General features: G+C 41.5%; 1 protein-coding gene across 3 annotated transcripts in view; it reads left to right on the top strand.

Annotated features, from left to right (window-relative positions):
* Positions 1 to 26,914, top strand: part of LOC136677543 (cotranscriptional regulator ARB2A homolog) — a 172,399-nt gene that overhangs the window by 123,065 nt on the left and 22,420 nt on the right. For all 3 annotated transcript variants that reach the window (XM_066655124.1, XM_066655123.1, XM_066655122.1), the window contains exon 10: positions 1,300 to 1,384. In XM_066655124.1, coding sequence (XP_066511221.1) covers positions 1,300 to 1,384 — 85 coding nt within the window. The remainder of the gene's footprint in view (positions 1 to 1,299; positions 1,385 to 26,914) is intronic.

The raw sequence follows: 26,914 nt of genomic DNA, 5'->3' as shown, positions 1-26,914 counted from the left end.
GAGGTGTGATGTGACCTGAGGTTCTGTCATATGTCCAGAGGGGTGTGTGCGTGAGCAAGTGTGAGAGAGGATGTGTGTTGTGGGGTGTCCAGGGCAATGGGACTGCTCTTTCTTTGTCACGGGAGGGTAGTTTTGGGAGTAAAGGCTAGGGGGTCATTGGGTTAGATAGGGCTTGTATGTCTGTGTGTGTGTGTAAGAGAGAGAGAGAGTGAGTGAGAGTAAATCAGAGTCACAGTGAGGCCGGGTTGCAGCGCAGTCAGGGAGGGGGAAGCTGTAATGGCTGACAGAGCAGTGTCTGCAAAAGTAAACAAGCTCAGATAAGCAGCGCTTCACAAGGCCGCCAGCTGCAACACGCTAATCTCGTTTACATTTCTCTCTTCTATTGAACTTTTTTTTTTTTTATCTTATCTCCAGAGCCTTCTTTTCCATGCATTCCTTAGGAGCCTCTTTTTCTTCAGCACCATATCCCATCTAAACACAACTAGGCTTTCCGTATTGTCCATAACACACAATGCTGCTTTGGTGTGTCCCTGAGACGTGTCACTGATTTCCCTCTTGAAAAATCGTAAATGATGAAGTTGCAATTAAAAGACACTTGTCCGGATCTATTAGTCGACGTAGTCATTCGGTTTTCTTTTTGGGTGTCATTTCCTGGTTTGTGAAATTGTACGTAGTGCAATCAGTAATTAATGTTGGACTAAACCATGAATACAGAAGTCAGTAGTGTCTGATACAATCATATCATATTTAAACAAGAAATATAGGTTTTTAAAAGACACCATTTTAAATGCAAAATTCTTTGCTCATTTATTTGATAGTGATTTTGTTTTTATTTTTTAAATTTTTATATGAAAAAAGGTTCTTGAATCTCATTTGCTTCTGCTTATTATTTTGTATTATTTTATTTACATTTCTATTTTTCGCTATTGAGCTTTGGAGCAGGTGGCATTATCTGAGAAGAAGGCGTTCACTTGAATCACCGTTTGTCAGTTTGGGCTGACAGTTGCTCTGAAACCTAAATTCTACAATTTATAACACACTTTTTTTTGTAAGTAGCTTCTCTAATTAAGCTTTCTCGTCTGTGGCCAGTAATGACGAGAGAGACGGAATGAAAGTGGCCGTGTCTCACTAACAGTGTTGATGGTGGTTGCAGGGGTCTCTGAGGTCAGTGGCGTGATCACTGAAATCCTGGATCATCGGCAGATGAATGTCCAGGTGCTCTTGACCAACAAACACACTGTCATCATGTTGCTAACCGTACTAATGGCTTATTTTCTCTCTCTCTCTCTCTACTCTCAGAACTGCTGTAACTGGGTGTCAAGCTCAGAGCCCCTGGATACCCAGGTAGACGCCATGCTCCCTGACTGCCTTCGCCTTTCAGCAGGTACGTGTGTCCACTGGGTATATCTCCATGAAAAATGTTGTTACACAATTCTCCGAGTCCTTTTCTCTCAGCTGCCTGTTACTTTGGGTCCATGTTTTGCAACCACCATAATGAACACTTCCATTACAATGAAGTTTGTAAAACCAGCCCAGTTTCAATGATATAAAATGCTAATCTATTTGTAGTTTGTTTAAATTTTATTTTATTTTTTATTGAACAATGTGTAACAGCTGCGCATTCATGGTGTATGTGCAGCAGCACTTACTATGTTTTGACAAATGGCTTCGTGTGTGACATGGTACAAAGTAATGAAGAACTACAGATCCCGATGAAGTGGTTTTGTGTCTGTCTACATGTGACAAGTTTAGTTGTGTGTGTGACCAGCACAGTATAGTTTACACTTCTGTAAACTTGACAAGCCATCTGTCAAAGCATGTAATCCTGTTCTAATAAAGTTGAAGGATAAATATACCTTTGCTGAGGAAAAGGAAAGCAAAACCTTTTATTCAAAGACAGGTCTGTAGATGTTAACTCACTTTCAAATTGTTGAACTGTAGACATTTAAAGTACTTTGTTACATATTGGAAAAGAAAATATCCTTTGTAGGTTGCAGTTCTATGTTTGACAGTGTATAACACACATGTCCTGATCACATCCTGTTTCATACACTCATTTATTCATTCATAAATGTGCCATATACCAATGTAAAGACATTCTGATGCTAGTAAAACATTCATTCGGTCTTTCATTGATTCATTCATTCATTGATTCATTCATTTTAGTCTAGTGGCCTTATTTGACCTTGGTTGTTTTACGCTCTGCACCCAGCAAGCACGTCCGTAATTCAGGATTACAGCTGTAGTGTGTAATCCGGAGCAGGGTGGTGGAGGTTGGAGGTGATTAGGCTGTCCCAGCCCTCATCCCCACTCAGACAGATGAGGGCTTTATGCCTTGCCACTCTGCTTGCCTTCATGCTCCCTGCATGGCCTATCATAGGAGTTAAACATCACTTCACCTTTTTAACTTGTGCTGAGCTATTGATGTTATCGTGGCATAATCAGGATTTGAGGCCCTCTCCCGTGTCGTGGGTGGGCTGGGGATAATCCGCCTGTGCCAGCGCTGAACTAAGTCAACTTTGTTCCTTGTCGTTCATGACCTCGGTCGAAAGCATCATACTTGTCTACGTTTCTGTTTACACTGAAGCTCTGCAGAGCATGGGTGATGTCATTCTTTTCTCTGAGCTCAATGCTTAATGCTCTACTCTCTCAGATACTGCATTCCTTGCAAACATTATCTGTCAGCTCTGTTTATAAGGGAAGCTGATCATAGGTCAGTTCCTTTGATAGAATGCTTCCTCCACTGTTGCTTTAGTAGTGAAGAACATCAATATTATGATTGTAGTGTGCACCTGTGAGAGTTCAAAAAGAGGATAGGCTGTTTCTTAAAACCCTTGCGTTTGTATCGGGAGCCATAACTTCTAAAACATCTACAGGAGGCTTGGTTAATTGTATTCAGAATATTCAGTAAATTGATTTCGGTGATTTCTTTTTCATATTAATGTGATTGTAAAGGTTAGGACGTGCATTTGCTGTTCTTTTTGAGTTTGCATGTACTATTTGAGCTTTTGTAATGTTGCTGTTGTGCAGGGGGTGATACTATGTCTATGAAGTGATTGATTTCTCATGTTGTTGTATTATTAAACAATGGATTTAATATTGTTGCTTTATTGGTGAGATTTTCAGCTTCGTTACCAGCTGATTTTTTTTTAAAGGTCAAGGACTTCAAAATACCCGGCAGTAGACATCACTGATTTTAAAAAATGTACAGTAGCCCCGCTCTGCAGTTTATCAGGATGTGCAGACTCTATGTGATCAGTCATTTTTCCTGTTTTTTCCTGAGTTTTGACTCATCCTGCTTTCCATCGGCTTATCCTGCAGTTTCTTAGTGTTGAAATGTTCCCTGTGCTGGTAAACGGCAGCACCATGTCCTACAAAGCTGTAAGGCCATACTCTAAGCTGTGATTGAGTAACACTTGATCAGAAATCGACCCAAATATTAAAACACACAAAGAAAAAAAGGAAACTGCACATGCCCAGATGCAAGGATCATAAAACAGGTTTTCTCTGATCCTCCAGATTGTTTGAAAGCTGAGGCAAACAGACTGCGGTCAGGCAGACTCCCTGTGTATGTGGGCAGTTGAGTATTGCTTTTCACGCATAGACTCGCACACCTATTACAATGTGTGTGGTGTTTCTACTGGTGGCATTTTGTATGCTGGTTGGACTTGGACCTGTACAATATGGCAGGGTGAAGACAAGCCTGTCTGTTGCACTTAATCATCTGTGAAACTATGCTAGTACCAGCATACCATGTGGGTCTCTCCCTCTCACTCTGTCTGTGTGTGTGTGTGTCATCCCCTGACATCTCTGTTTTTTTTGTCTCCAACATGATAAAACTTGGACCCTTTCCCCACCTGCCTGGCTTGCATTTTTTTTCTCCCCCTAAGCCTTCCCTCCATTCAAAGGGAGTCTTCAGGAGAAGGTCACTGTGCCTTGGCTCAAACGAAGCTAGAAAACACTGGCAGAATTTTATCAGTTAGGAGCACACCAAAGCCAGCCCAAATATGCAGATAAACCAGAACAAATGTGCCGAAAAGCCCCCTGGCCTGGCAGCGCTGCAGGGGCTGGGTCTACTGCCCAGACTGACCCACAGCACAGGCCAGTACCGATAGCCAGCAGCCCACACAAACCAGCAAGACACAGCTATGGAGGTGTCCTGGTCTGCTTAGTGAAAGATATACAAACGACAGCCAGTGCCAGTTTAGCAGTATAGTGGTGTGTGTGTGTGTGTGTTTGTTGATGTGTTCCAGTGTGTTTTGGAGGGGCGGGTTCTCACAGGGTTTACAGTGTTAATCTCATGATATATTTCAACTGTGTCTGCCATTGTGAAAGGAAGCCCCCAGCAGTCAATTTAAAATTTCAGTTATTAGAATTCACTCATATCAAATCTACATGGCCTATAAATGGTGTGTTATGAGTAATGCATTATTATAATGCAGGCAAATACTGAGTGCCACCTGAAAGTCATGTAAAAGACTTAGTAGTGAAAGAGCATTCAAACCCAGGGGTTTTCTTTCACAACTCTCAACTTTCTTTGGCGTCTGTAAAAGGAACCCACTAAAAAACATATTAATAATCAGTTCTGCATGTAAATGTATGTTCGCATACACCCTTATATTACTTTCATTTGTTACAATTGATTTTAACATTCTAAAAGTGATCCACTTGAGTCCTGATCTCTAGATCAATGCATTGTGATGGAAGTGTAAACTACCCTTTAACCATGTGAATCACAGAGCCGCCCCACGTAGAGTGACTTTACAAATCACTCTCTTCTTTTACCCGCACTTTCTCTCCCTCTCAAACATCCTTCTTTTTTCCCACCCTTACCCTGTACCAAGCCCCGAACATCTTCACACATTAAATTCACACATATTCCTCGCACTTATACCTACACCTCAGCTCTTTTCTCACCTTATCCCCACATGGACATTCGCCCAGTGACAGTTCTGCTTCATGGCTTTCTTTTAAAAGCCACTGTCTTTTAATATAGACAGATGAGCCCCTCATTGAGCCCTTCATTTGCTCTACCTGGACTGTGGTTATTACTCATTGCTGGACCTGATTATTAATTACAAAGTGGAGAGCGCCCTCAACGTAAACAGTGATTAATTGTTAACAAAAGTAAGTTAATGTGTACCTGAACTGTAATTATCCATCCCACACCACTACAAGGATCGGAGCACAGACAAGTAATTAACCCTAATTTTATTTACAATGAGAAGAACAGCGTGGAGAACATGAGAAAAAAAGAGCCTTCTTTGATCTAGAGCAAGATTTTTGTCAGCTGAAATATTCACGTTTTTTTTGTGGGTAAAAGTGTATTGGTTCTGTTTCAAGTTGATGAACAAGGCTTCTGAAAAAAAGATGTCATTTTATTATAATTTAACTCAAAAGAAGAGAACATTAAAGTCGTATTTCAGTGATTTTCGCCCTGAATTTAGATGCTAACAGCAGCATGGCTCGCTATAAAGGCACTAATAAAGACATGTTTGATGAAAAAACGCTTGCGTACAATAGCTCTGGGAGCACTTGTGTAACTTCATTGGTCCATGTCAGTCACTGCATAGAACTCCATTGGGCCATGTTTTGTGCACAATGGAAAGTCATTGGTCCATGTACTGCTGACTCAATAGAGTTCCATTACCATATTTTACCAGCTGAGTTGCTCCACGTGCTATTGACTGCCCAGCCCATGTACCGCTGACTCTATTAAAGTCTACTGGTTGACTGACCGTGACATACCTTCACTTATTCCTCCACTCCCAGGATTCAGATGCACCTGATGGATGTTGGTGCCCTAAGTCACATTTCCCCAGGAAACACAGATGAGCTCAACTTTGTGACCCTTTTTTATTTTTCCAGCCTGTTTTTACCTCTCAAAATCACAAGCCTATCCGTAAGATCAAAGGAAATGTCACTCTTTTCCAGCTGAATGTGCCACCCCGTGTTACCATGGCAAAGTTCAGCAGGACATTGTGGGGAGGTTATCATGCTTTTTTTTTTTTTTTTTTTTTGAATAGTGAACTAAGCCGTACCTTGTGACCAGCCTGGAACAATGTGTTTGGTGTCAACCATGATCATGCATGAGATCATGGCATCAAAAGGCTGATGAAGCACACAAGGGTATGTATGCTTTACAAAGTGAGCGTAAAGGGCAAATGAAAATTGAAAATATAGCGTATGTCAGCAGATTTCACTCATTTGTTGTTCAGCTCGTGCGGTCCAGTTTGGTTTAATGTGTAGGTGTGCGTGTGAAAAAACACTAGACTTTGAGCCAATGTCCTCATATTAATTATTATTTATTTCAGCCAGCTGCAGAAAGGATAAAATTAATAATGTGAAGAACATTTACCTATTTCCCCCCACATTTTCCCACTTGACAGAAAAAAATGTGTTTTATTTGTCTCTACACAAGTCAGACTTGTAGATATTCTGAACAAACAGGCAGAAATATGCCGTGCATTTGTTGGGTCAAAAAAGGCAATCATATTACAGTGGAACCTCAACCTACGAACTTGATCCGTTCCGTGACCCGGTTCGTAAATAGAAAAGTTAATTTCTCGAGTCAATTTTCCCCATTTAAAATAATGGAAAAGCAATTAATGCGTTCCAGCCCCCACCCCGAAAGTCACCCTTTTGAACTGATATATGTTTACAACACTCTCAAATTAGTAAAAAAAAATACATGTAGCATTACTAAAAATAAAAAATAAATACAGTGGTAACAGTAATAAAAAAGAAATAAAGTTTTAAGTGGTTACACATCGCTACCTTGAAGACGTGACGACTGGCTGGAGGAGTAACACAGGCACTGGCTGTATGACGGGAGGTGGGGGGTGGGTGGAATAACGGAGAGTAGGTGGGTGAATGTGGGGAGACGAAGCGTAGATACGGCTTAACTTAGCACAAATTTCGATGTCTGCTATTTACACTAATGCTAAATTGCTAAAACTACAATTTGCTTATCTTAAACGCTCACTCAAGTCTGGGCGCGCTGGGAGACTCGCCTATTGGGGTCAGTGGCCATTTCCAGCCGCTGGCTCAGCGGAGGCCCGGGTTTGTTTCTAGAGTCATGGTTCGTTGGTGGAGGCAAAAAATATTCAAATGCCTGGTTTGTATCTTGGAAAGTTCGTTGGTATAGGCGTTCATTAGTAGAGGTTCCACTGTACTTCATACTCGCCAATAAATGACTAAACACCAAGAAAGGTAAACATAATTTGGTAAAGTACCCAGTGCTGATTAACCTAAGACTGCTTATAAAATAAAAAATGTATTATAAAGTTATTGTAAAACAGGAGTAAAATAGGACTGTTCCAACTGTCTGTCACAGAAACTAGAACTAGAACCCAACACTGTGATTTTTGGTTTTGAATATGCACTGGAAAAATGCCTTTAGTCCAAATAACTAATGTAGCAATTTGAACTAGAAACTCAGTGTTATGCAGGGAATTTAACTTCAGACTCTGTCCATTTGGCTGAACATTAGCCAGTGCTTCTTAAAATGTAAAAAAACAGCAGTCGTTCTGAAAGAAAATATTTTTTGATCAAACTTGGCTCGGTCACTTTTGAATTGAACGAGATCTGTCATGAGATCTTACGCACATTACGATATCAAGGGCTTGAAATCTGCTATAGGGAGTATTTGGAACAGTCATATATAGCTGAATATTAATGGATAACTTATAATAACATTCGTATAAACAAAGGATTCTGAACACTGCTCACTAGCTTGCTTAATGCAGTGCAAAAGCTCTTCAGCCATTTGGCAGTGGCTGACTAAGGGGAAGATAGAGTCCCTCCCTCTGACTCCCTACTGCTGTGTTACCTTTCTTCTCTATCTACTTTACCAGAGCGCTCACAAGGGAAGGCTCTAGTTGTCATAAATATACATATTGACTTTGTATCACAGTGCAACTTCCTTGTGTTATTTTTATTCCCCAATTTCGCTCTCTTTATACAAGTCCCATGGGTGGTGGCGAATGAAAGTTTGATGGAGTTTTTGTGCAGGCAGTTGTAATTTCTCTCTGCCTTCTCTGCCTAGCCGAGGATCAGAAGACATGGCCTTCATTTTCTATTCCTCTTTAAAAAAAAGAAAGAGAAAGAGAGAGAGAGAGCGAGATGGGGCCTAAACATCTTTTATCCGACGGCTGCTCCGAATGAGTGGCAGGCCCTGACCCACTTGGCACTCAGCTTTATGTAACGAAGCTCTCCGTTTAAGAAGCTCTGTACAGGAACATTGTGCTGCATAAGGAATTTTGTGTCATCTCTCCTTCTGCTTTCCAGCTTACATTCCTTCTCTGACTCGTTCTCCTTCCCTCTCCGTCTCTGTCTCTCTCTCTCTCTCGTACTCCTACATTGCTTTTTCGCTTTCTTTCTCCACTCCCCTCTGATTCGTGTCATATTTCTGATGGGGTCAAATTCAAGGCATGGGGAGAGAAATAACTTGGAGATTTGATTGGTGTACGAGAAAAGAAGACTTGCAAAGCCCCCACTGATACTCGGGTTATGCAAGGTTTCTTTTTTTTTTTTTTTTTACTTTTTATTTCTCTTCCTCTTGTTGGGGGTGAGTGGGAGGGCACAGTCTTTTGAAGTCCATGTTTTGTTTTCTACTCAGCAGGCCACAAAACAAGCCTCTCCCCATTTGTGGTGAACTTGAGTACGGTCAGTGAAGGCTAAGACCTTCTCTACGGCGCTGCATTGAAAAACATCTTTAGTCAAAAAGCATCTCACTTACACCAATGTGACCCGAGTCCGTAGCTGCATGTCGCTAATCCAGGCTAGCATGCAAAGGCACCTTTGATCTTTCCCTGCTCACTTCTCTGCTCTGTTCCAGACGGTGTGTGGAGTTCTGGAAGATACAGGTCTGTCATCTCAAGGCGAGCCGCTTTGATCACTGAATCACATTTAATTACATACAACACCGTAGCTCGCCTCGTCCCTTGTCGTTCCCTGGCCTTGGTCAAAGCAAGATCACAGGAGGGTCGCATTGACCACTAGCTTTAGCATCAATGGCTGTGATCCCCCTTCAGCCATCCTCTTCTGTTCATTACTGACAGACATCCGTGTACTGCTCTGTTATTCCCATTCAAAAGAAGGAGAAAGCCAGAGGTATCAACTATAAGCCATGAACAAACTATTTGTTCTCCTTTTATGACAGAAAAAAATCAATAATCACGGTCTGTGTGCCCACTTGCATGGAGAATGTGGAGTGTCCATTCTATATTGTGCCGTACTGTTATGATGAGTCTATACAGCCAGCTCGTTTTACCTTGTTGAATGTAAGAGTAGCCCCAGCTGTACATTTATGTTGCACTTTTGTTGTTTCTAGCGATCTCATCTTATCTCCCGGCTTGTTTCCTTTTTCCGCCTAACGTCCCTACTGATCGTCTCACCCCCGGCTTTTTCCACTTCTGTATTACAATTTTTAAATGGAAACTAGTTGCTAAGCAACATGGGTCAGGTGAAGCTCATGTATGTTTTTTTTTTAATGTTTGAATGCTCCCATACCTATGGTCAAGTCCCGTGTAAAATTCATGATCTGGTTTAATTAGAGTACAGCTTCTGTTCAATTTACATTTGAAATAACTCAAATAAATATAAGAAAAACTGTTTTGTGCATGACTCTACACTTTTCATATATTCACAAGGATATGTGTTTGATTCCCTCGTATTCTGATTATGGAGTTCTGCCCAAAAAATCTTAATGGAGGATAGAAAATCAAGTCATAGAAATCTGTAGTTATCTCATAAAGAGAGGAAATGAGCATCTCATGAATGAAAAATGGACCAGCAAAATACTCCCTCTGTGGATTTTAAAGATTTCTGTGGAATTCGTAATCTGGTTATAAAAGTGCGAGGCTGGCCTGCCAGTGAAGAGTACTAAGAATTGTCCAAGTATTTTACCATTTGTTCTTACTAACATGTGCTTTTTTGGATAATCAATGCTTATTTTTATAATATTGTGATGATATTTCATAGTGGGAAAACTCAGATGTGGGAATGTCTAATATATTTCAGAAATGTACGGCCGGAGAATTTTTGCAATATATAAACTAGGGCTAGGCAATTAATCAAAAATTAATCGAAATTAACATTCAGAAGTTCTAATCAACATAGTCTTGTCTATATCGATTATATCTCTTTTTTTTTTTTTGGTTTATTCTGTTATGTCCCCACTGTGTGTTCATGTATGGTCTCTTTTAAACTACACTACCACACTGTAGTCACATGCTTCTGGCACTATATGCCACATGGAAGCAACATGGAGGAGAACCTAAACACAGACGCCAACCAAGCCATTTGAGCATCTTGTACCAAAGAAAATCACAGCGTTTTTTGTTTGGATATGTAATGTTTTGACTTTAATTAAGACGACACTTAACAAAAAGAAGTCAATTGTAAACAAAGAAAAGAGAAAAACAAAAGAATACAAACAAATAAATAAACACTTTCAACGACCAAAGCAAAATCGCACAAAACAAGAGAGAAATAAGCTCACAGTAACATTAGAAAAAAGTTATCCCAGCTTTTATACTGGAACATACTGGAGTCACTGAACTATGAGGGTAAAAAATACAAAAACAAAAATTACCATTCATTAATTATAATCGTGGTAAAATGTACAATTAATCATGATATTGATTTGAGCTCATATCACCCAGCACTAATATAACTAACACATTTATAATAATTGTGAGAAATTTGGGCGGGGTCGCATTACGTGTATTTTAATATATTGGGTTCTGTACCTTTGCAAATGAAATACATTTAATTAAATCTTACCCTATGAATGTTCTCTTTCTCACCCTGCCCACGTTTGATGTCCCCACACTTTTGCCTTAATGCTACACTTAGTGCAGTTCACATGATGGTCAGTGGGTGACCATCAGGCATTGAAATTCCTGAAAAGCCTTTGCATGCTAAGCTCAAGCCTGTTGCTAGCCCCACAGATATCCCCTGGACCTGCGTCACCGCGCAGTCACTCTGGGGTCATTGGCAGATTAAGGGTCAGAAACATGTGCCTCACTCAGCCATATGGTGCATCCTATAGATTGTATGCAAGACCAGTTAACCCATTCATTTCAGTAACCGTTTCATCCCCTTCACAGTGCATGTGTCTTTCAGTTAAAGGAAATCATCCTACAGTAAGGGGGAAAAACAAAGAATGGAAAAGAAATTTCCTTCCATTCCAGTGCTAACGACTGTGGTGTATCCTAACAGTGACTTTATGCAAAGCTGACATTTCTAGCATAATGACAAAAGAGCAGTCTACTGGCCTTTTTCTGAACTCATGAGGGTTAATCTGGAGTAGGGTAATCAGATTGTTTACTCTGTTTTTCCCTGGGCTTTGCCCAAATCACTCGAGAGTTCTGTGAGACAGTAGTGATAGCATTAGCTGTAAAGCTATAGCCTATGGGTGAGGATTAGGGTCCAGGCTTTGTAGGGAGTTGTGAACATGAAGCTGTTACACATGCACACGTTGTCTTTACTGGCGCTACCTGAAATGGGCTTTAAAAGCGAGGTGAGCTCAAGATAAAGATTGCTAACAATAGCACTGATTTGGTGTTGCTTTACAAAGCATGAGAACGAGTATAGCATTGTACTGCTGTAGACTTAATGATAAAGAGAGATTCTCTGATGTTCTTGGGTATTGTAGCCATCTCTAGAAAAAACAAATAAAACATAAATATAGGCACATGACACATGTATCTAACATCATTTTACTGTTGGTTTTGCTTCAAAGCATATGAACAAATATAATGTTCGCGGACTGCTTTACCGATACAGATCAGAGTTCACCTGGATGTGAACAAATATAGCATTAAAGTGTTGTTTACAAAATTAATACAAAAAAGCAGTAAAATACAAAACAAGATTCTATTGTCATGTTATGTTCAGATCATCAGAGCTTTATTCACACACCAATACTTTGCTTTTTATGAATATGTCTCGCAAATAGAATCTTTCATTCCATCTCCAATCATCTGTCTGTTAGATGTTAGTGTTTAGTCAGATGCTGTTATCATGTCCAGTTCCCACTTCTCCTCACACATCTTTGCCAGGCAGGTGCTGTTAGCATTAGCAAGTGTCCTGCTTTGCAGCTGGTCTGTTAGCACTCTCAGTAGCGCTGGCCATAGTGTGGGAGGGGACTGGCACCAGCATCCCTGCTCGCCCATCAGTGCCAATAAAGGGTTCACTTAGGAGCATCCTGCCATGAGGAGCAGCACAACTGTCAACATATATTCACTCTGCTTTGACAGGGCCTCATCTGAGAACCGGAGACTATCTATTATTTTTTCCGTTATTCTCTCCTCTCATCCCCCCTGCAAGGGCTCTCTTTTTCTCTTTCTCTCACACACACGAGAGGTGGGCCACGAGTGTGTTTCATGCAGCCAATTTATTACACTGGCAGACTAATGGGGCGCTTTTCTTTGACAGCTCTTGATAAGGGAGGGCGAGAAGTTGCTGCTTCTGCCGAGGGTTGGGAGAACTGCGGGAGTCATGATAATTACTATCAAAGCAGCCGTAATGCACATAATAGAATACTCCGTTAGAGAACACTAATCAATTAATTAGGGCCTGATGTGTCATTCCGTGTTATGTTGTGATTTTATTTTTTTCTTCTGGCTGATAGCATTTAGTCATTAAATTTAAACACATTTGTGTGTGTGTGTGTGTGTGGTTGCGGCCCCCCTCCCCATCCTCAGTTTTCTTTTTTTTTTCCCCTTTCCTCTTTTTTTTTTTTTTTACAATTAGGATTTAATGATATTCACATTTAATACTATTGTTAGAGAAAACAGAAGAATGCGAAGAAAAAAAATAAACACGGATGCTTTGAGAATATATTAGGAAATGTACATAATTGTGGTAGATGATTAGAAAGGAAACATCCTTGAAGGTCCTTGAGTTTATAATCAGCCTCGAAATTAAAATATTTATTTGTTTCTCTTTTTGCCCGAAAAACCGGATATTATTTATATAATTAGGTAAACAAAGTTGAGCGAATATATATTTTCTTCTGCCGCATGTTGGAGAGCACGGCTGTGACCTTGGCTCATCTCCCACACGCTGGGCTGACAGATAAAAACTTTATTACACGTCGACAGGACGAGTAGTGAACAGCCTGCGCTGCTCGTGCGCGCTGAGTATTAGGAAAATACTGCAATTAGCGTCTGATTTCCTACAGCTGAAACGCCAAGGAGAAGGGTAATAAGTGAGGTTTGTTTGTGGCCTGGAAAGGCGTAATTATAAACTGCTTTGAGAGGGCTGTGCTCGTTGTGCCTTGGCGTAATGAGATAGGCTGCACTGATCCCTCCATGATGCTATTACTCCTAATCCCAGGCCCTCTTCTTCCTCCCACACCCCAGGGCCTGTGTTAAGGCCGCTGCCACCCCAGGTGCCTCCTCTCCACCCTCACCCCTTTAGTTATCTCTCCAGCTATTGCCAGCACCGCTTGATTGTGGAGAGGCCCGAGCCGACACATATGCAATGCTAATTACCCCTGCCTCCACACACAAACCCTATTGTGATAGAGTGCGCATGGAGGTGGGGCCAGATCCAGGTTTTATGGATGCGACTAGACTGAAATAGATGCATGGTGGAATATCTGAATGCAGATATCTGAATTGGAGTGGTGTTTCCTACTTGATAAACTTTAATGAACTAAATAAACTAATGTTCTTATAATACACAGTCATTCTGGCAGATAGCAGTGCATCGCAGTGTATGGGGTGATATGGCACATGGACAAATGTGGACAAAGTGATTAGTTAGTAATAGATATAAGCTTTTTTTATTCCCCAGCTCGAGTACTGGGTATTTCAGGGACAGACAAAGCCCACTCACACATACCTGTAAGTGTTGGACATGCCGAAAGCAGAGTGTCCCACCCATGAGCCGGCAGGAATGCGCTCTCTCTAGTCATCTAATCGCAATGACCCCTAAACGGCCCACCTTATCACCTCTCCCTTCGAGCAGCACATAGGGAGTGAGTGGGAAACATGGCCTTCGCTGCGTGTGGCTGAGTGGGTTTAGGACTTATCTAATCAGCGCGTGTGTGTGTGTGTGTGTGTGTGGGGAGGGTGGTTGTGTCCATCCCCTCACACAAGTATTTGGCCTCCAGCTTCGCCTGACTGGTCTAGCCTCTGTGGACATGTGCGTTTTCTCTGGGAGGTCTTATTTCCTGGAAATGTCAGGTTTGGCCATGTACACTTTTCAGTAAATGGGTAAGAACAGTGTAAGGTCAGAACCTGGGGAGCTTGTATTTGATAGACCTTGGCCTTGGATGAGCAGAATGTATTGGTCTTTACCAGACCTCACCATGCCCTTTAAGACCATCTGTACATTTTGTAAAGTGAGCTCCTTCCTTGGAGGAGACTGTTCATCTCATCTGATCTTGAAATGTGCAGAAGAACTAATCATGGCAATGGAAGTTCCAAATCCACCGTACCATGTTTAATCCGCTTTTGTTTGGCACAGTGCCAGAAAAGCTGTGCGTGTTAGCCCCAGTCGATGCTGTCTGGACCCCTTCATCACTCAAATCACCTGCGGCCACTGCTGAACAGGGGGACAAAGGCTTCTTCGAGTATGGCTGCTTCGGTTCCTTGAAGAGCTCTTTACCCCATGGCTGGCGTAAGTGAGCCTGGCGCCAGCCACCACTTCAGCAACCGAGGAACCATCGGAACGAATTGGACTGAGCAGCTATCAGCCGGTAATTAATAGCTAACGCCGCAGATGAGGGAGTCAAGTCTAGGTCAGAGCAGAAGACTTCAAGGGTCTTATCGGGTTAAGGTTGTAGGGCAAGCTCTCCCCTTGTCTTTAATCTGATGCCATGCCTGGGGAGATTTGCAGAGATCTGTGCTGACCTCTGGCCCGGAGGTGTCGCTCCTGGTCACATGTCAGCTGGGCTCCCGCTGTCAGGCCTGGGACGGACAGTAGTGTTGGGGCAAGTTTGGCCGTCTGCCTCGAGTCCATGGATGGGATGCTGGCCCTGGCGCTTGGTTAGATTCATCCCTATTCACAACCTCCTTTATATTGGTCTATACTACTCATATACTACAAATAAATGTATAATCACATATGTATTTACTTTCTGTTATATGCATGTAATTACATTTACAATCTTTCAGTTTGAACCCAAACTCAGCACTTCTGAAATCACTGGAAATGCACACCCCAGATGAGTCAAAATGATGACACAAACACACCCATGGAGATGTAACAAACACTGTACACATGTACAGAACTGTTCATGGTTGATCCGTAAGTGGCAATTCGGTGGTTTCTTTCATTACCTTCAAGACTGTGTATTTCCATTTCCAAAATCCCTTAACGACGCCAACACCTTGTCGGACGAGCGCCAGGAGAGAATCCAGTGTATGTTCACGTTGCTTTGCGTGGTTCTCACTCCGTATTCTGAGGCTTTAGTACTTCTTATGTGGGAAATTTGTGAGCAGTGCATTACGTTTTTTCAGCCTACACTTAAAACTAATAATATCAGTCCAGTCTCTCAGCAGTTGTGGTCCACTGAAAGAATTAAATAAACCCAGAGTGAAGTGATGAGAGAAAAGCAGCAGGGTGATCGCCCACTTGTGGCTTCCCAAATATTTTTTCTGTTTTTAAATTGGGGAAAGCTGTTAAGACTAAAAATCAGTCTTTCCTATGCCCTTTGACAAGAATGTGGCATGATCTACTTTCGGGTTTAGTGCTACACCACCATAAGACATCATCTACTGACTAGGCATTGCGCCTCTGAAATAATGGCTGCATCCATATATCAAATATGTAAAACGAGGCATAATTTCTCAAATAAATAAATAAATAAAAAAGAACTTGTTTTAGTATTTAATCTTAATTCCAACAGTGTCCTTTTTAAAAAAAAAAAAAAGACATAGGAACAAGATGAAGATAGTTACTCAACAACAGCATTTCATCTATATTAAATAAACAAAATTTCTGTCCTTGTAAGTTATTGAAGTGTATGTCCTTATGTGGACATGCCTGTTGCTGTCAAATCCCTGCTCTTATATGGCCCCAGCAGCAGCAGCAGAACTGGTATTAGAGTTTTTGGCCAGAATTAGTAAGAAAAGTAGTATTTGATGTTTATTCCAGCAACTTAAAAGGGTAACACGGGCAGGTTTTACAGCAGAATCCACATTTGTGTGACCTGGGTATGACCTGTGCCGTATTTGGATTAGAATGTTTTTAAAAATTAAGTTCATGACCTCCTCAGTGACATCCATAAGTGAGATAAATAAGGTGCATTATTTGTGTGTGAGGTACCAACAAATCCTTCAACTACAAAGTTTTACATTTTCCCATTTGATGTCTCACGCTTAATCCCAATCCAAATGCTGTACGGAGCGTGGTCCGAGATTTCCTGACCTCTCCGGACTTGTAGTTCTTTAACCTGGCCCGACGCTGTCTTTTTCCTAGGAAATGATATTACAGTGTTTAGGTCATCAGCCTCTCTTCTGCCCTGCTACTGTAATCCTATTTTCTGTGTCATCTGGCAGTGTCAGCAGATGGTGGTCTGAGGAGGCAGTTTGACACCCAGCTCACAGCTGTCTGGCCGGCCTGACAGGCCTCTTTTGTCTCTCAGTCATCGCCCCAGAGTGGCGGCTCTCAGGGCCATTGTGTCTCTATTTAACCCCCTTCTCTTTTAGAGTGGTTCAGCTAAAATGTGTGTAATATATGCAGTAACATAACTGCCAGAGATCCCCAATCACGAAAAGGGGTCTCTGTTTCCCTCGCTTGTGGTCTGTGGGTGGGTACTTATGTGTATATATATATGTGGTGGGGGTACCCCTCACTCTGTCTGTTTCTGTCACACTCTGTCTTGGTCTTCTCTGACTCCATGTTTTGGTGTTAATGAAAACGTTAGTGTGAGAGCAGGAGAAAGTGAGGGGCTCGATATGGCCCCCTGAGGAACGCCAGGCTCTGGCTGGTTTCCAGGCCCGCGGTTGCTTGGACTCACTTAGTTCCAGCTCAGTGCCTGCAGCAGCCTGAACAGCCTCAGCTTTAGATTGACCCCATGGCCCAGGGCCACTCCTACCTCATTCCCATGATTTTCTTTGATATTCTCTCTCTCTCTCACACACACACACACACACTCTTTCTCTCCCCTTTGGCTCTCCTTCCCTCTTGTTCTCATAATATCTTAATAAGACCTCATTTTGTAATTAATTTGTCAAATGAAGGCCACAGAGAAGGAGGAAGAACAGGCGAACACTGAAGGATGCTGCAATGTTTATGGACACTCCATAAACAATTTATTTTTGTTTTTATTCATATTGAAAGACAAACTACATCATTAATTGTTATGTTGCCAACCAAAAAATGAAATACATTATTATATACAACTTTTTTATCCAAGTACTGTAGTAACACCACACGGGGAGTGTTTGACCTGTACAGATCTTGGATGCGTTAAAAAATGACAGCACTTTTCCCACACATTATTGCTCATAATTTAAATATGTTAATGAAGTTAATGATGTTAATTGTGGTTTATTCATTATTAATAAAATAAAATCAGTGAGGATTTTACATGTTAAACTGGGATGGTAAAATGTAAACACCTAAAATGTATGTCATATTTTTTTTATGTTCCTTAACTGACAGGTCCCTTAGGGCCCTCACTTCAGCCCAGTGCTGTATCTGTTTTGGCACAAAACACATTCACACTCACTCACACACTGCAGTAGTGTTCAGCGGTGATTGATTCACTGAGACGTGTTCAGTCCATTGTTGGCTCCTGCAGTGAACTTCTTCCTGGTCTGTTTGTGTGTGTGTATGTGTGTGTGTGTGTGTTTAATTGCTCAGGCTCCAGCTCTCAGTCTCGTCTCTGTGAGCTGTCCCAGACATGCTGTGTGAGGTGTTTGTCTGTGCTGCTCAGACAATCAATACTCTCCCATTTAAAGAAGTCTAAGGTCAGGTCTCTGCACCAATAATGTGAATTGTTTTGTTAGATAGTCAAAAGGTCAGATAATAATTATTTTTCTAACTGCTTCTTGCGGAATTGATCAGTTTCCTGTCAGGGATGTGCACTTTTTATCTTAACCTGCCGCATACTGAACTGCAGGCAGAAGCCAATCTGCTGATGGAGGAGAGGAGGATGAACTGTGTTTTGTGTTTGCACTGAATGCTGAGGTAGAACATAAGACTTAAGTAAGTGACGGGCGTGCTTTATGTGAACATGAATGTGTCCATGAAGTGAGGCGTGAGTGCTGAGTGATATACGGTTTATACTGGTATAGCAGTGAAATCCTTGCTGACAAGCATTTAAGTGAAGGGTAACAACATTTTATGACGTTGTATGATCATGGTTCAACACCGTGACCGTGCGCAATGTGTAGAATAGGTGTTCTGTTAATTATAGGATTTGCACTTCAACAGCCCAGACTACCAAACAACAGCACAGGGACCCTTGAGAGGAGGAGTTCTCGGTCCAGTCCCAAACAAACCCTGGTGTGGTTTGTTTCAGGGGATTCGACCTCGATCCAACCCCAACGATAAGGTGCACGACGCAGGTCAGGGCTAAATGGCATTCGTAGCCAGGGTGTGCTTTGCATATTGGACGCAGTAGGCAGGTAAATAGAGGATTGGTTAAAGATTAGCCGCTAATCGGAGTAATGGATCAGAAATGCATTAGTTCAGAACACAGGACCTTCTTCCTGTGTTTACATTCTTGCTCAGGTCTGACCAATCAGAGGTGAGAACTTTCTCACGTGGTTTGCGTGACGTGTTTTGGTGCGCTTGGATTTTTCAGTGTGTGAAAACAAACCAAAACAAGGGGATAAACGCTCAAAGATTACGAGCTTCATGACTGATTTGGACAAGAACGAATGAACTACAGGTGTGAAAACACCCTTAAATTCTGCAAATTCTTTTTCTTCCCATCTTTACCTTTTGCTCAGTACTGTAGTTTTGGAAACACACTATGATTTTTCCCATATTCAGCAGCATTAGTTGAGAAGATGTAGGTTAAGAGCCCCCTGCAATGTAAAGTTTTGCTGCAGTATCTCCTGATCTTCCCTTCTCCTCCTCTTCCTCCTTTGCTGTCCTGTAAATTCTTCTGCTGTGCTGGAGATTGGAGTGTTTGTGTTTGTGTGTGCGCGTGTGTGTGTGTTGGTAATAGGTTTCTGGGGTCAGGCACTGCTAAGGACTCTCTCTCTCTCTGCAGCATGGGAGCAGCCCCAGTGAGAGTGAGAGTGAGAGAGGCTTGCTCATGCTTCATCATTAAGCCATTAGACGAACCGTGGGAAGGATACACACAGGTGACTGACTGACTGCCTCACGCCGATGTTTGTTTACCAATGTAATCAGAGGCAGACAGAAAAACACACACCTGAGGAAAAGCAGACGAGCTGTTCCCGCTCTCAGAGGCACAACCGAAAACAAAACAGACACAGGTGCTTCTTAGACAAGTGTGGAGCTTGCCTCAGTCATTTACTGTTTAGTAGTGTGAATCCTAAAGACACATTACTTAAATCTGAGTTGTCAGTGCTTGGCAGAGATGATGCACATCGCTGTGAAGTCTTGAAAACCAAAACAACAAATCTTAACAGTTTAAAGATCTCTTATTTTTTAAATTCTGATCCCAATTTTTTTTTATTAACTGTGCATTACCATTACATCAAGATCACGGGAAGTGTGGCTCACTAGCCTGGGTTTGTCAGTGTGGATGTTTGGGTTCAAATGTTCATAACACTAAGTCGTGCAGATACCCAGTCATAGACGTTTTCCTTACATTTAATTATGATTCAGAGTGTCCTGGTTTACATTGCTGTTTGCACCAATTTACGACCTCTAATTATGAAAGATGTGTTAAAAGCACAAGAAAACAATGTTAATTCATGAGAAAAAACATAGCTGCAGTCCCATTTTTAAAAGTCTAAGAATTTCACATTTCATCATATTCAAACGTGCCAATCGAACCTAATATGTGAATGTGGCTTTGCACATTTTCATGGGTTAATGAACGGCACCTGTATTGATCTGTATGGGAAATGTTTGTATGATACTGGAGTCATTTGAAGGGAGGGGGCCGGGCAGGGAGTCATAGCGGTCACTGTGGGTCTGGACTTTAAAAGGGAGATGGAGCTATCAAGATTGCGTATTGACGGAAGGGCTCGGGTGAGTGAACCCCAGCAGCTTGAAATAAACTCATAGCGTGCAGTCATTATGGCCGGCCGCTGCAGCCTCCCTTAACCTTGAGCCAGTCGATAAGCTATTATAACCATGCAAATTGTGGCCAAATCAGAGATCTGACATATTGGAATTATATTCTCCCACAGCCGGCGGCTTATACATCATTATCGGACTCCCGGCAACAATATGCAATATGCTTACTGTTGTTTTTCCGCTGTACTTTTTTCTTTAGGGCCACTGGAACGGGGTGAGGGATGGAATGAAAACAAGTGTTTTTCTGGGCTCTGTGATAGCTGGGCAACCTTTTCCACACCAAGGGGCAGTGCCAAGTCATCTTAGTGAGGGCAGGGTGATGTAATGTGGTGTAAGGGCTATGTAAACACCCCAGTGTCCTTGTCCTTGGGAATGTCAATAGGTGTGTGTTAGCTAGATGCGAGGCTGGAGGGTCAGAATGGGCCAAATCAGAACAGCTTCCAGGGGGTAGCCCTGCTGAGAGTATTCCTGCTCAGTCGTTTAACGTAAATTAAGATTTATAAAACAGATAGTTCCAGTCCTAATATCTGATAGGCTGAGCTGCTTCAAAAAGCCATCGTAAAATCACGTTATACACACAACACCTATGACCACCTCACCACATCCATAGTATTCCTTAGAATTCCATAGTAATGCGTCACTGTGTTAAACCCAGTCAGCTTAATTCAGTTCTTCCTGGAGTGTGTGGTATCGCGACTGAAAAACAGCGCTATATAGAGTCCTAGAGTAAGAGTCCCTTCAGAAAGAGGACAAAAATCGATGCAGATCTGCTCAAATAAAAAATCCTGAATACAGCAGCTATGCCACATTAATGTAATAAACATTCACACTTATGTTGCCCAGCAACACTGTTAATAAACTACAAGAAACATAGTTATTAATTTTGGTAAACAAATACATCTATGAACTGAGAATTGATGTGACGTAGTTTTACAATATTTAATATTGACTGCCATTTTATAAAACTATAAGATACTCGAGCATGCTTTACAGTGATTTTTTCAATCTTCCTCGTGAGGGGGATTTTGCAATAAAGAATTTTCCTATTTGGTGTGTACTTTATTTGATTTGGCCAAGCTATTTGTAAGCAAAAGCCTTAAGATAGTATATTTATTACTTTTCAAACATAAATTCTATCTGGTGGGTTTCAAAAATTGACTAATATTGTAGTGTAGATCTACAATTTTCAAATAATTATTCTCCTTAATTGTGTTGTAATTGTAATATTTTCCCGACTGTAATTAAACCTTTGAGCCATGTTTGCACACCTGAGGTGTCACTCTTGTGAAAATGAATTTATTTACCATGTATTTTTGCTACGCAGGATTCTAATAGCTGCGTCATTGCTGTGGCGTGATTGGACTGGTTGATCGTCCAATCGGTATCTTTGCTGTGCGTTAGCGTGGGGTGACAAAGGCCTGGTGGAGAGCAAGGTTCAGGCAGCCTCGCGGGTTCTGATTCGCCAAGCGCCCGGCTTTCTAAAATACACAAATTTGTTCCACCAAGTTTTCCGATGGCTCGCAGATGGGCAGCGATTAATCAGAGAGGTAACTGTGAAGTAGTTTGCAATTAGACGGCAAAGCTCTGAAGCATGCTAATTGAATCAGAAAATTAGAGAGACTGTGTGGTAATTGGCCAGTTCCCGTGCAGCAGGTGCCAGCCCACTCGACTGTGGAACAAGGTATTTAAGTCACATTAGCCAGAGTAAAAATATTCCTTGATATGGAACACTTAGATTTTCTGCTCGTTTTCACCAGCGATGTCACCGGCGGCGGACCCAGTGCAATTACGACAAGCACCGCCGCGCAGGAAATCGACTTTCCGCAATCCGCCTCCTCTCCTGGAAAAAGAGAGAGAGTGGTGGAGGGAAAGAAAAAAAAACAGTGTGACAGGAAGTCGCAACTCATTAGTGGTGGCTGCAGCTTGGATTTACCAATGTGTTCCTTTTTTTTCACACCACCTGATCTGATAAGGAGGCCCAGGCTGGCCATCTGTGTGTTTATGTGGTCATTTCTAACTATTATGTGTTGAAGTGTGAGATTTTTTTTCCCTCCGTTAGCTTAGAGGAAGTCAAAGGGCAGGTGACTTTTGCAGAGTTTAATAAATGTCTTAACAGGCCCCTCTCTGAAGCTTTCCACTCTATATCTGTCTCCATTCTCAGGAAATACCTACACACTTCACAGTATATGAACTTTGACCTCAGTGCTAATATTTTGATTGGAATAGAAGGTTGTTTTATTCATAATCAAGATTCTTATCGAATAATGTACAAATGAGACCACTTTTCATTTATTAAATTTCTTGTCAGATTGGCCAGGTGCCTATTATTGATTTTTCTGTGTCAGAAAAAACACAGGAAATATTTGCATTTTCAAAAACAAATTAAAAGTCTCTCACAATAATTAGTAAAATAATAATATAAATGATAATAAATGATTATAAATTCTAAATAATAGTTACAGTATTATTTTCCGTTCAGTCCATTATATCCACCCATTACTTTTATTTAGTTTTCCATTGTTTTCTGCTATCTGTTTTAGGGGGATGTTTTTCCACACCTTCAAAGTTCACGTCTTACAAACTGCATTCTGTGCTGCTCGGTCTAAGTAATCGCACTCACGTTGAATAATATTGAGGTCTTGGATCTGGGGCAGCAGTCGGTTGCTGTGAGAAGAGCAGCAGCAGTTTTGTTTGATTAGCTAACTTTCTTGACAGCTACACAACCCTTCAGATCCATCGTGTTGAGTTTCTTCTCACAGTGGAAGGATGGAGAGACAGCTGTGAACTTCTTCATATCTGAAGCAGGAGTGGAGCTAGTTGTGGCTGCTCTGTCAGGTCTCACACTGTTGTTAGGGAGCCTGGGACCTCCTGTTTGCCACTTTTTTAAGCCAAGGGGCTTGCCTGAAAAGTAATCTTCCTAGAAATATGCTCTTAAATCATCAGTACCTTGTACATAATTATATTCCGGCTGAAATTAAAATGAAATAAAAAAGGTTTGTGGTTTTGGTACAGTGCTGTATAAACTAGCACTGAAGTGACCACTGCAGCCATTTAATGTTTCAGAGGGTGTGGTGATATTTTTTTCAGTGTGTGTCTATGTCTGGGTATGATTTGTTATAGCATCTTTAATGTACTTTAACCATGTGTCTGTGTTTGGTGTGTGTGTGTGTGTGTATTGTGTTTGTGTGCATATATATGTGCGTGTGTGTGTGTTAAAAGAGCAAAGAATGGCTTCAGCCGCTCTCACCTCGTCTTTCCCCGGTGGACCGGCTCCTGACAGCGCTGACAAACATGAAAAACCAGGAGAGAAATTAAAAATTGATCACATCGCGACGGGATTTGCGCCTACTTTGGGCTCGTGCACTATCAGCGAGTCCCCTTTGTGTGCACGGTGCAAAGGCAGGAGTTCTTTCAGGGCTGCCAGAATGACAGAAAGAGCAAGTGAGCGTGAGCCTGAGAAGGAGAAATCCCCGGGTGCAGACGTGGGGAGAGAGCTTTAAACCAGGCCCTGTTTCTCAGCACTGTTTACACAGGGTAATGCAGCAGAGTTTGAGTCTTCCTGCTCTCTCTCACTCTCTCTCCCTCTACCTCATATGAATCTCTCTATTCGTCTCTCCCCTGCTCTCCAAATCTATTTCTTGTCTCCTTTTATGTCTTACTCTTTCTTGCTTTCAGTCTTTTTGACATATTCTTTCACTCTTTTTCTTTCTGTCTTCCTCTTTATCTTCTTCACTTAATATTTCAACTATATTTTCTCTTCTATCTGCTTTCTGTTTCCTTCTTTATCTGTACATTACTCTTTCTGTCTGGAGTCATTGACATTTTTACATTTTATTTTCTCTATTCCTCTTTTTTCCGTGATCCTTATATCATTATGTCCTTTTTCTTACTTGCTTTTTAATACTTTCTGACCTCTTACTGTTTACTGTTTTTTCACATCTTCATATCTGTAACTCCCCACCTCTCTCACACTCTCTCTCTCTCTTTCTCTTACAGTCCCTTGCTCTTATTCGTTTTCTTTCAGGCCCTCTCAGCATGCAAAGCCTCTCTCCCCTGTTTTGATATCTTCATCTGCCCTGCCAAAGCACCAGGCTCTCTGGCATGTGTGAACTCCACTGAAAGTGGATTACACTCGGCCTGTCTTTCACCTCGCCCCTCATATGTATTACTTATTTGAGTCTAAATTTACTCAGGGCAACAGACTAGGGTTATTACAGAGTTTAGAGGCAGTATTTTGCATATTGGGGAATTTGGAAAGCAAGAGCCAAAGCACAAGTGTGTGTGTGTTTGTCTGTTGACCAGTGCTGCTATGTGTATTTACCAGTTCATTTGAATATTCAGGCCTATGTCTCATAGATCGGTTATGTATGATTGAATTCACCAGTCCATCAATCAGACCTCATTGTGAGCTCAGATATCGTACAGTGGAGGAATGTGCCTAGTGTGTAAACAGGTTGATGTAAATGAATGTTGTGTATTGATTTTCCTCATAATGAGTTCCTGGAACCATGATTAGAATCAGCTTCACTGAGTAGTTTTAGGGCTCTCTTACTTTTGGCTTATCTCTTTGTTGACAGGTCTGCCCCCCTTGCTGCCTTTATATATATATATATATATTGTCCAGTGAAGGTTTGTCTCAAACCAAATCTATTTATTAGGCCTTGTATTGATTGCGTTCTTAGTATTCAAATACATGTATTTTGTAGTGGGTTGACATTTCTTGGCAAATCCACTTATTGTTTGTTATAAACTTGTGTTGTACAGTGCTTACTAAATAAATATTATTAAGAAATACAAAATATATATATTACATTTTCATCCAAAATCATTACTGAGGTAATAACAGGATCCAGAAGTAGGATCAGAAGAATCTCCAAAACTGGCAAGGCATCCACGCGTTAAGACACAGACCATCTGGCCCTTAGATATGTCCGCCAATGTAGCGCTGTGAGCACATCCTTACTTTTTGGGACACTTGTAAAGCAACAGAATGGAAAAAAATGTATTGAATATGTCACAACTGGCTTTGTGACTTAACAGAGCGCACTCTGCACAAGCAATTATGGTGTCTTATTTTAGGTGCCATATACATCATCTAAGTGGCAGACCATATGTTATCTGGTGTGTCTTGTAGACTTAGGCTCACATATGTGCTGTGTTTTTTCTTTTTCTACGGACCTCAGAGACATGCATTTGACTCTGGGTCCCTTTTCAGGTTTATACTTATTATTGAGAAATAATCGTTTTTAAAGCGCTCTCTAGCCTTGTCTGCCTTCTCTTTGTATCTATAGCCTTCGAATCTTTGGCCACAACACTAGTATTATTGAACAAAGAAGGTTCAACAGTCTGAATTGAGTTTTATTGATTCTCAAACATACACATCTGCAGTGTACAACTTATATTTCATTATTTTTGAATAGAAATGGCCAACAAAGTATGGTGAACAAACAATGGATTGTATACGTGATTTAGATTAATCAAAGCAAAGGAATCATTTCGCCATTCAGTGTTGAATCCGTATGTTTCATGTCTAATAAGAAACTTACATTTTTGCAGTTTTTTCTTACTCAATGTGTAGTAATATAACAATACAAGGAATGGCATTGGTACAAATGCGTTACTGTTCATCTTTCCACACATTTTTTTCAGTCACCAATAGAAGCAATATACAGTCAATTTAGTTTCAGTTGACTGTGACAGAACTTGACTGTGACAGAACTCTAAGGACAGCAGTGATTTACTGGAGTCATGCCAATCCTTATTTTCCAAACGATCTTATCAGCAGGTGCTAAGCCAATGGAGTCAAAAGTAGGAGCAGCAAGTAGAAAAAAGGCCGGTAGCTGTCTACCACATTTTTCCTTCCTCCTCCTCTCACACTTTGCAGATCTGTTTATAGGAGAGTGATATTAACATACGCAAACTCAGCCAAAGACACTCGATCTCAGATTAAACACATAGTCTCAACAAACGACTCAGACTATCCTTTCTTATGGACTAATAATCTCCCGCAGCCCGAAGTGACTGTGGAAGTGGTCTAGTGTAGGGCCCTTCAGTTAAGGGCTGGCTCTGATTAAGGGGTGGATGAGAACGAGGCTTATCAGATAGAGAGCCCCTTGCCCTGGGAAAGCGTGTATAGTACCTGTCTTACTAATGCAGAGACTTGTTCTTGGCAGATTGCTTACACTGGGGGATGTTTGTTGCCCTTGTTGCCCAGCCATTATCTTTTCCCGAAGAGACACCTGTGAGGACGGAGAGTTGTTGGCTACGGTGTCCATCAGAGCAGGTTAAATTAACTGGAGGTGTTCTGCAGACATGGCATGCAACCTGATTATATTTGTCTCATTGTACTGCACTTGGCATTATGTCTTCTTAAAGCAAAAAAAAGCCGCTTACTGTGAGGAGTCAAAGTAAAAGCTTATCTGTGCCCTGTGTGTGCATGTGTGTGGGTTTTAGCATCTGCTTTGTAATTGGTTTGGAGTGAGTGAGGTTGGTATTACGAGAGTGTGTGTCTTGTGTGTACTTGCTAATTGAATGTGTGTATGTATATTTCACCCTGCATCATCGTCTGACGTGCAGACCTTTTGGTGTCCGTTCACACTATGTCTGACCTCAGCAGGCCAGGCGGTAGTTTTTAACCGCTGGCATGCTGATGCAATCCACTGTAAACACATTAAACCAATCCCCCTTGCACGGAGTAAGGGCAAGCAGCTTAGCGATCATGCAC

The sequence above is a fragment of the Hoplias malabaricus genome, chromosome X2 (assembly GCF_029633855.1).
Source record: "Hoplias malabaricus isolate fHopMal1 chromosome X2, fHopMal1.hap1, whole genome shotgun sequence".
Taxonomy (NCBI): Eukaryota; Metazoa; Chordata; class Actinopteri; order Characiformes; family Erythrinidae; genus Hoplias; species Hoplias malabaricus.
Note: the sequence above shows the minus strand (reverse complement) of the source record. Positions and strands in the feature narration are given on the sequence as shown.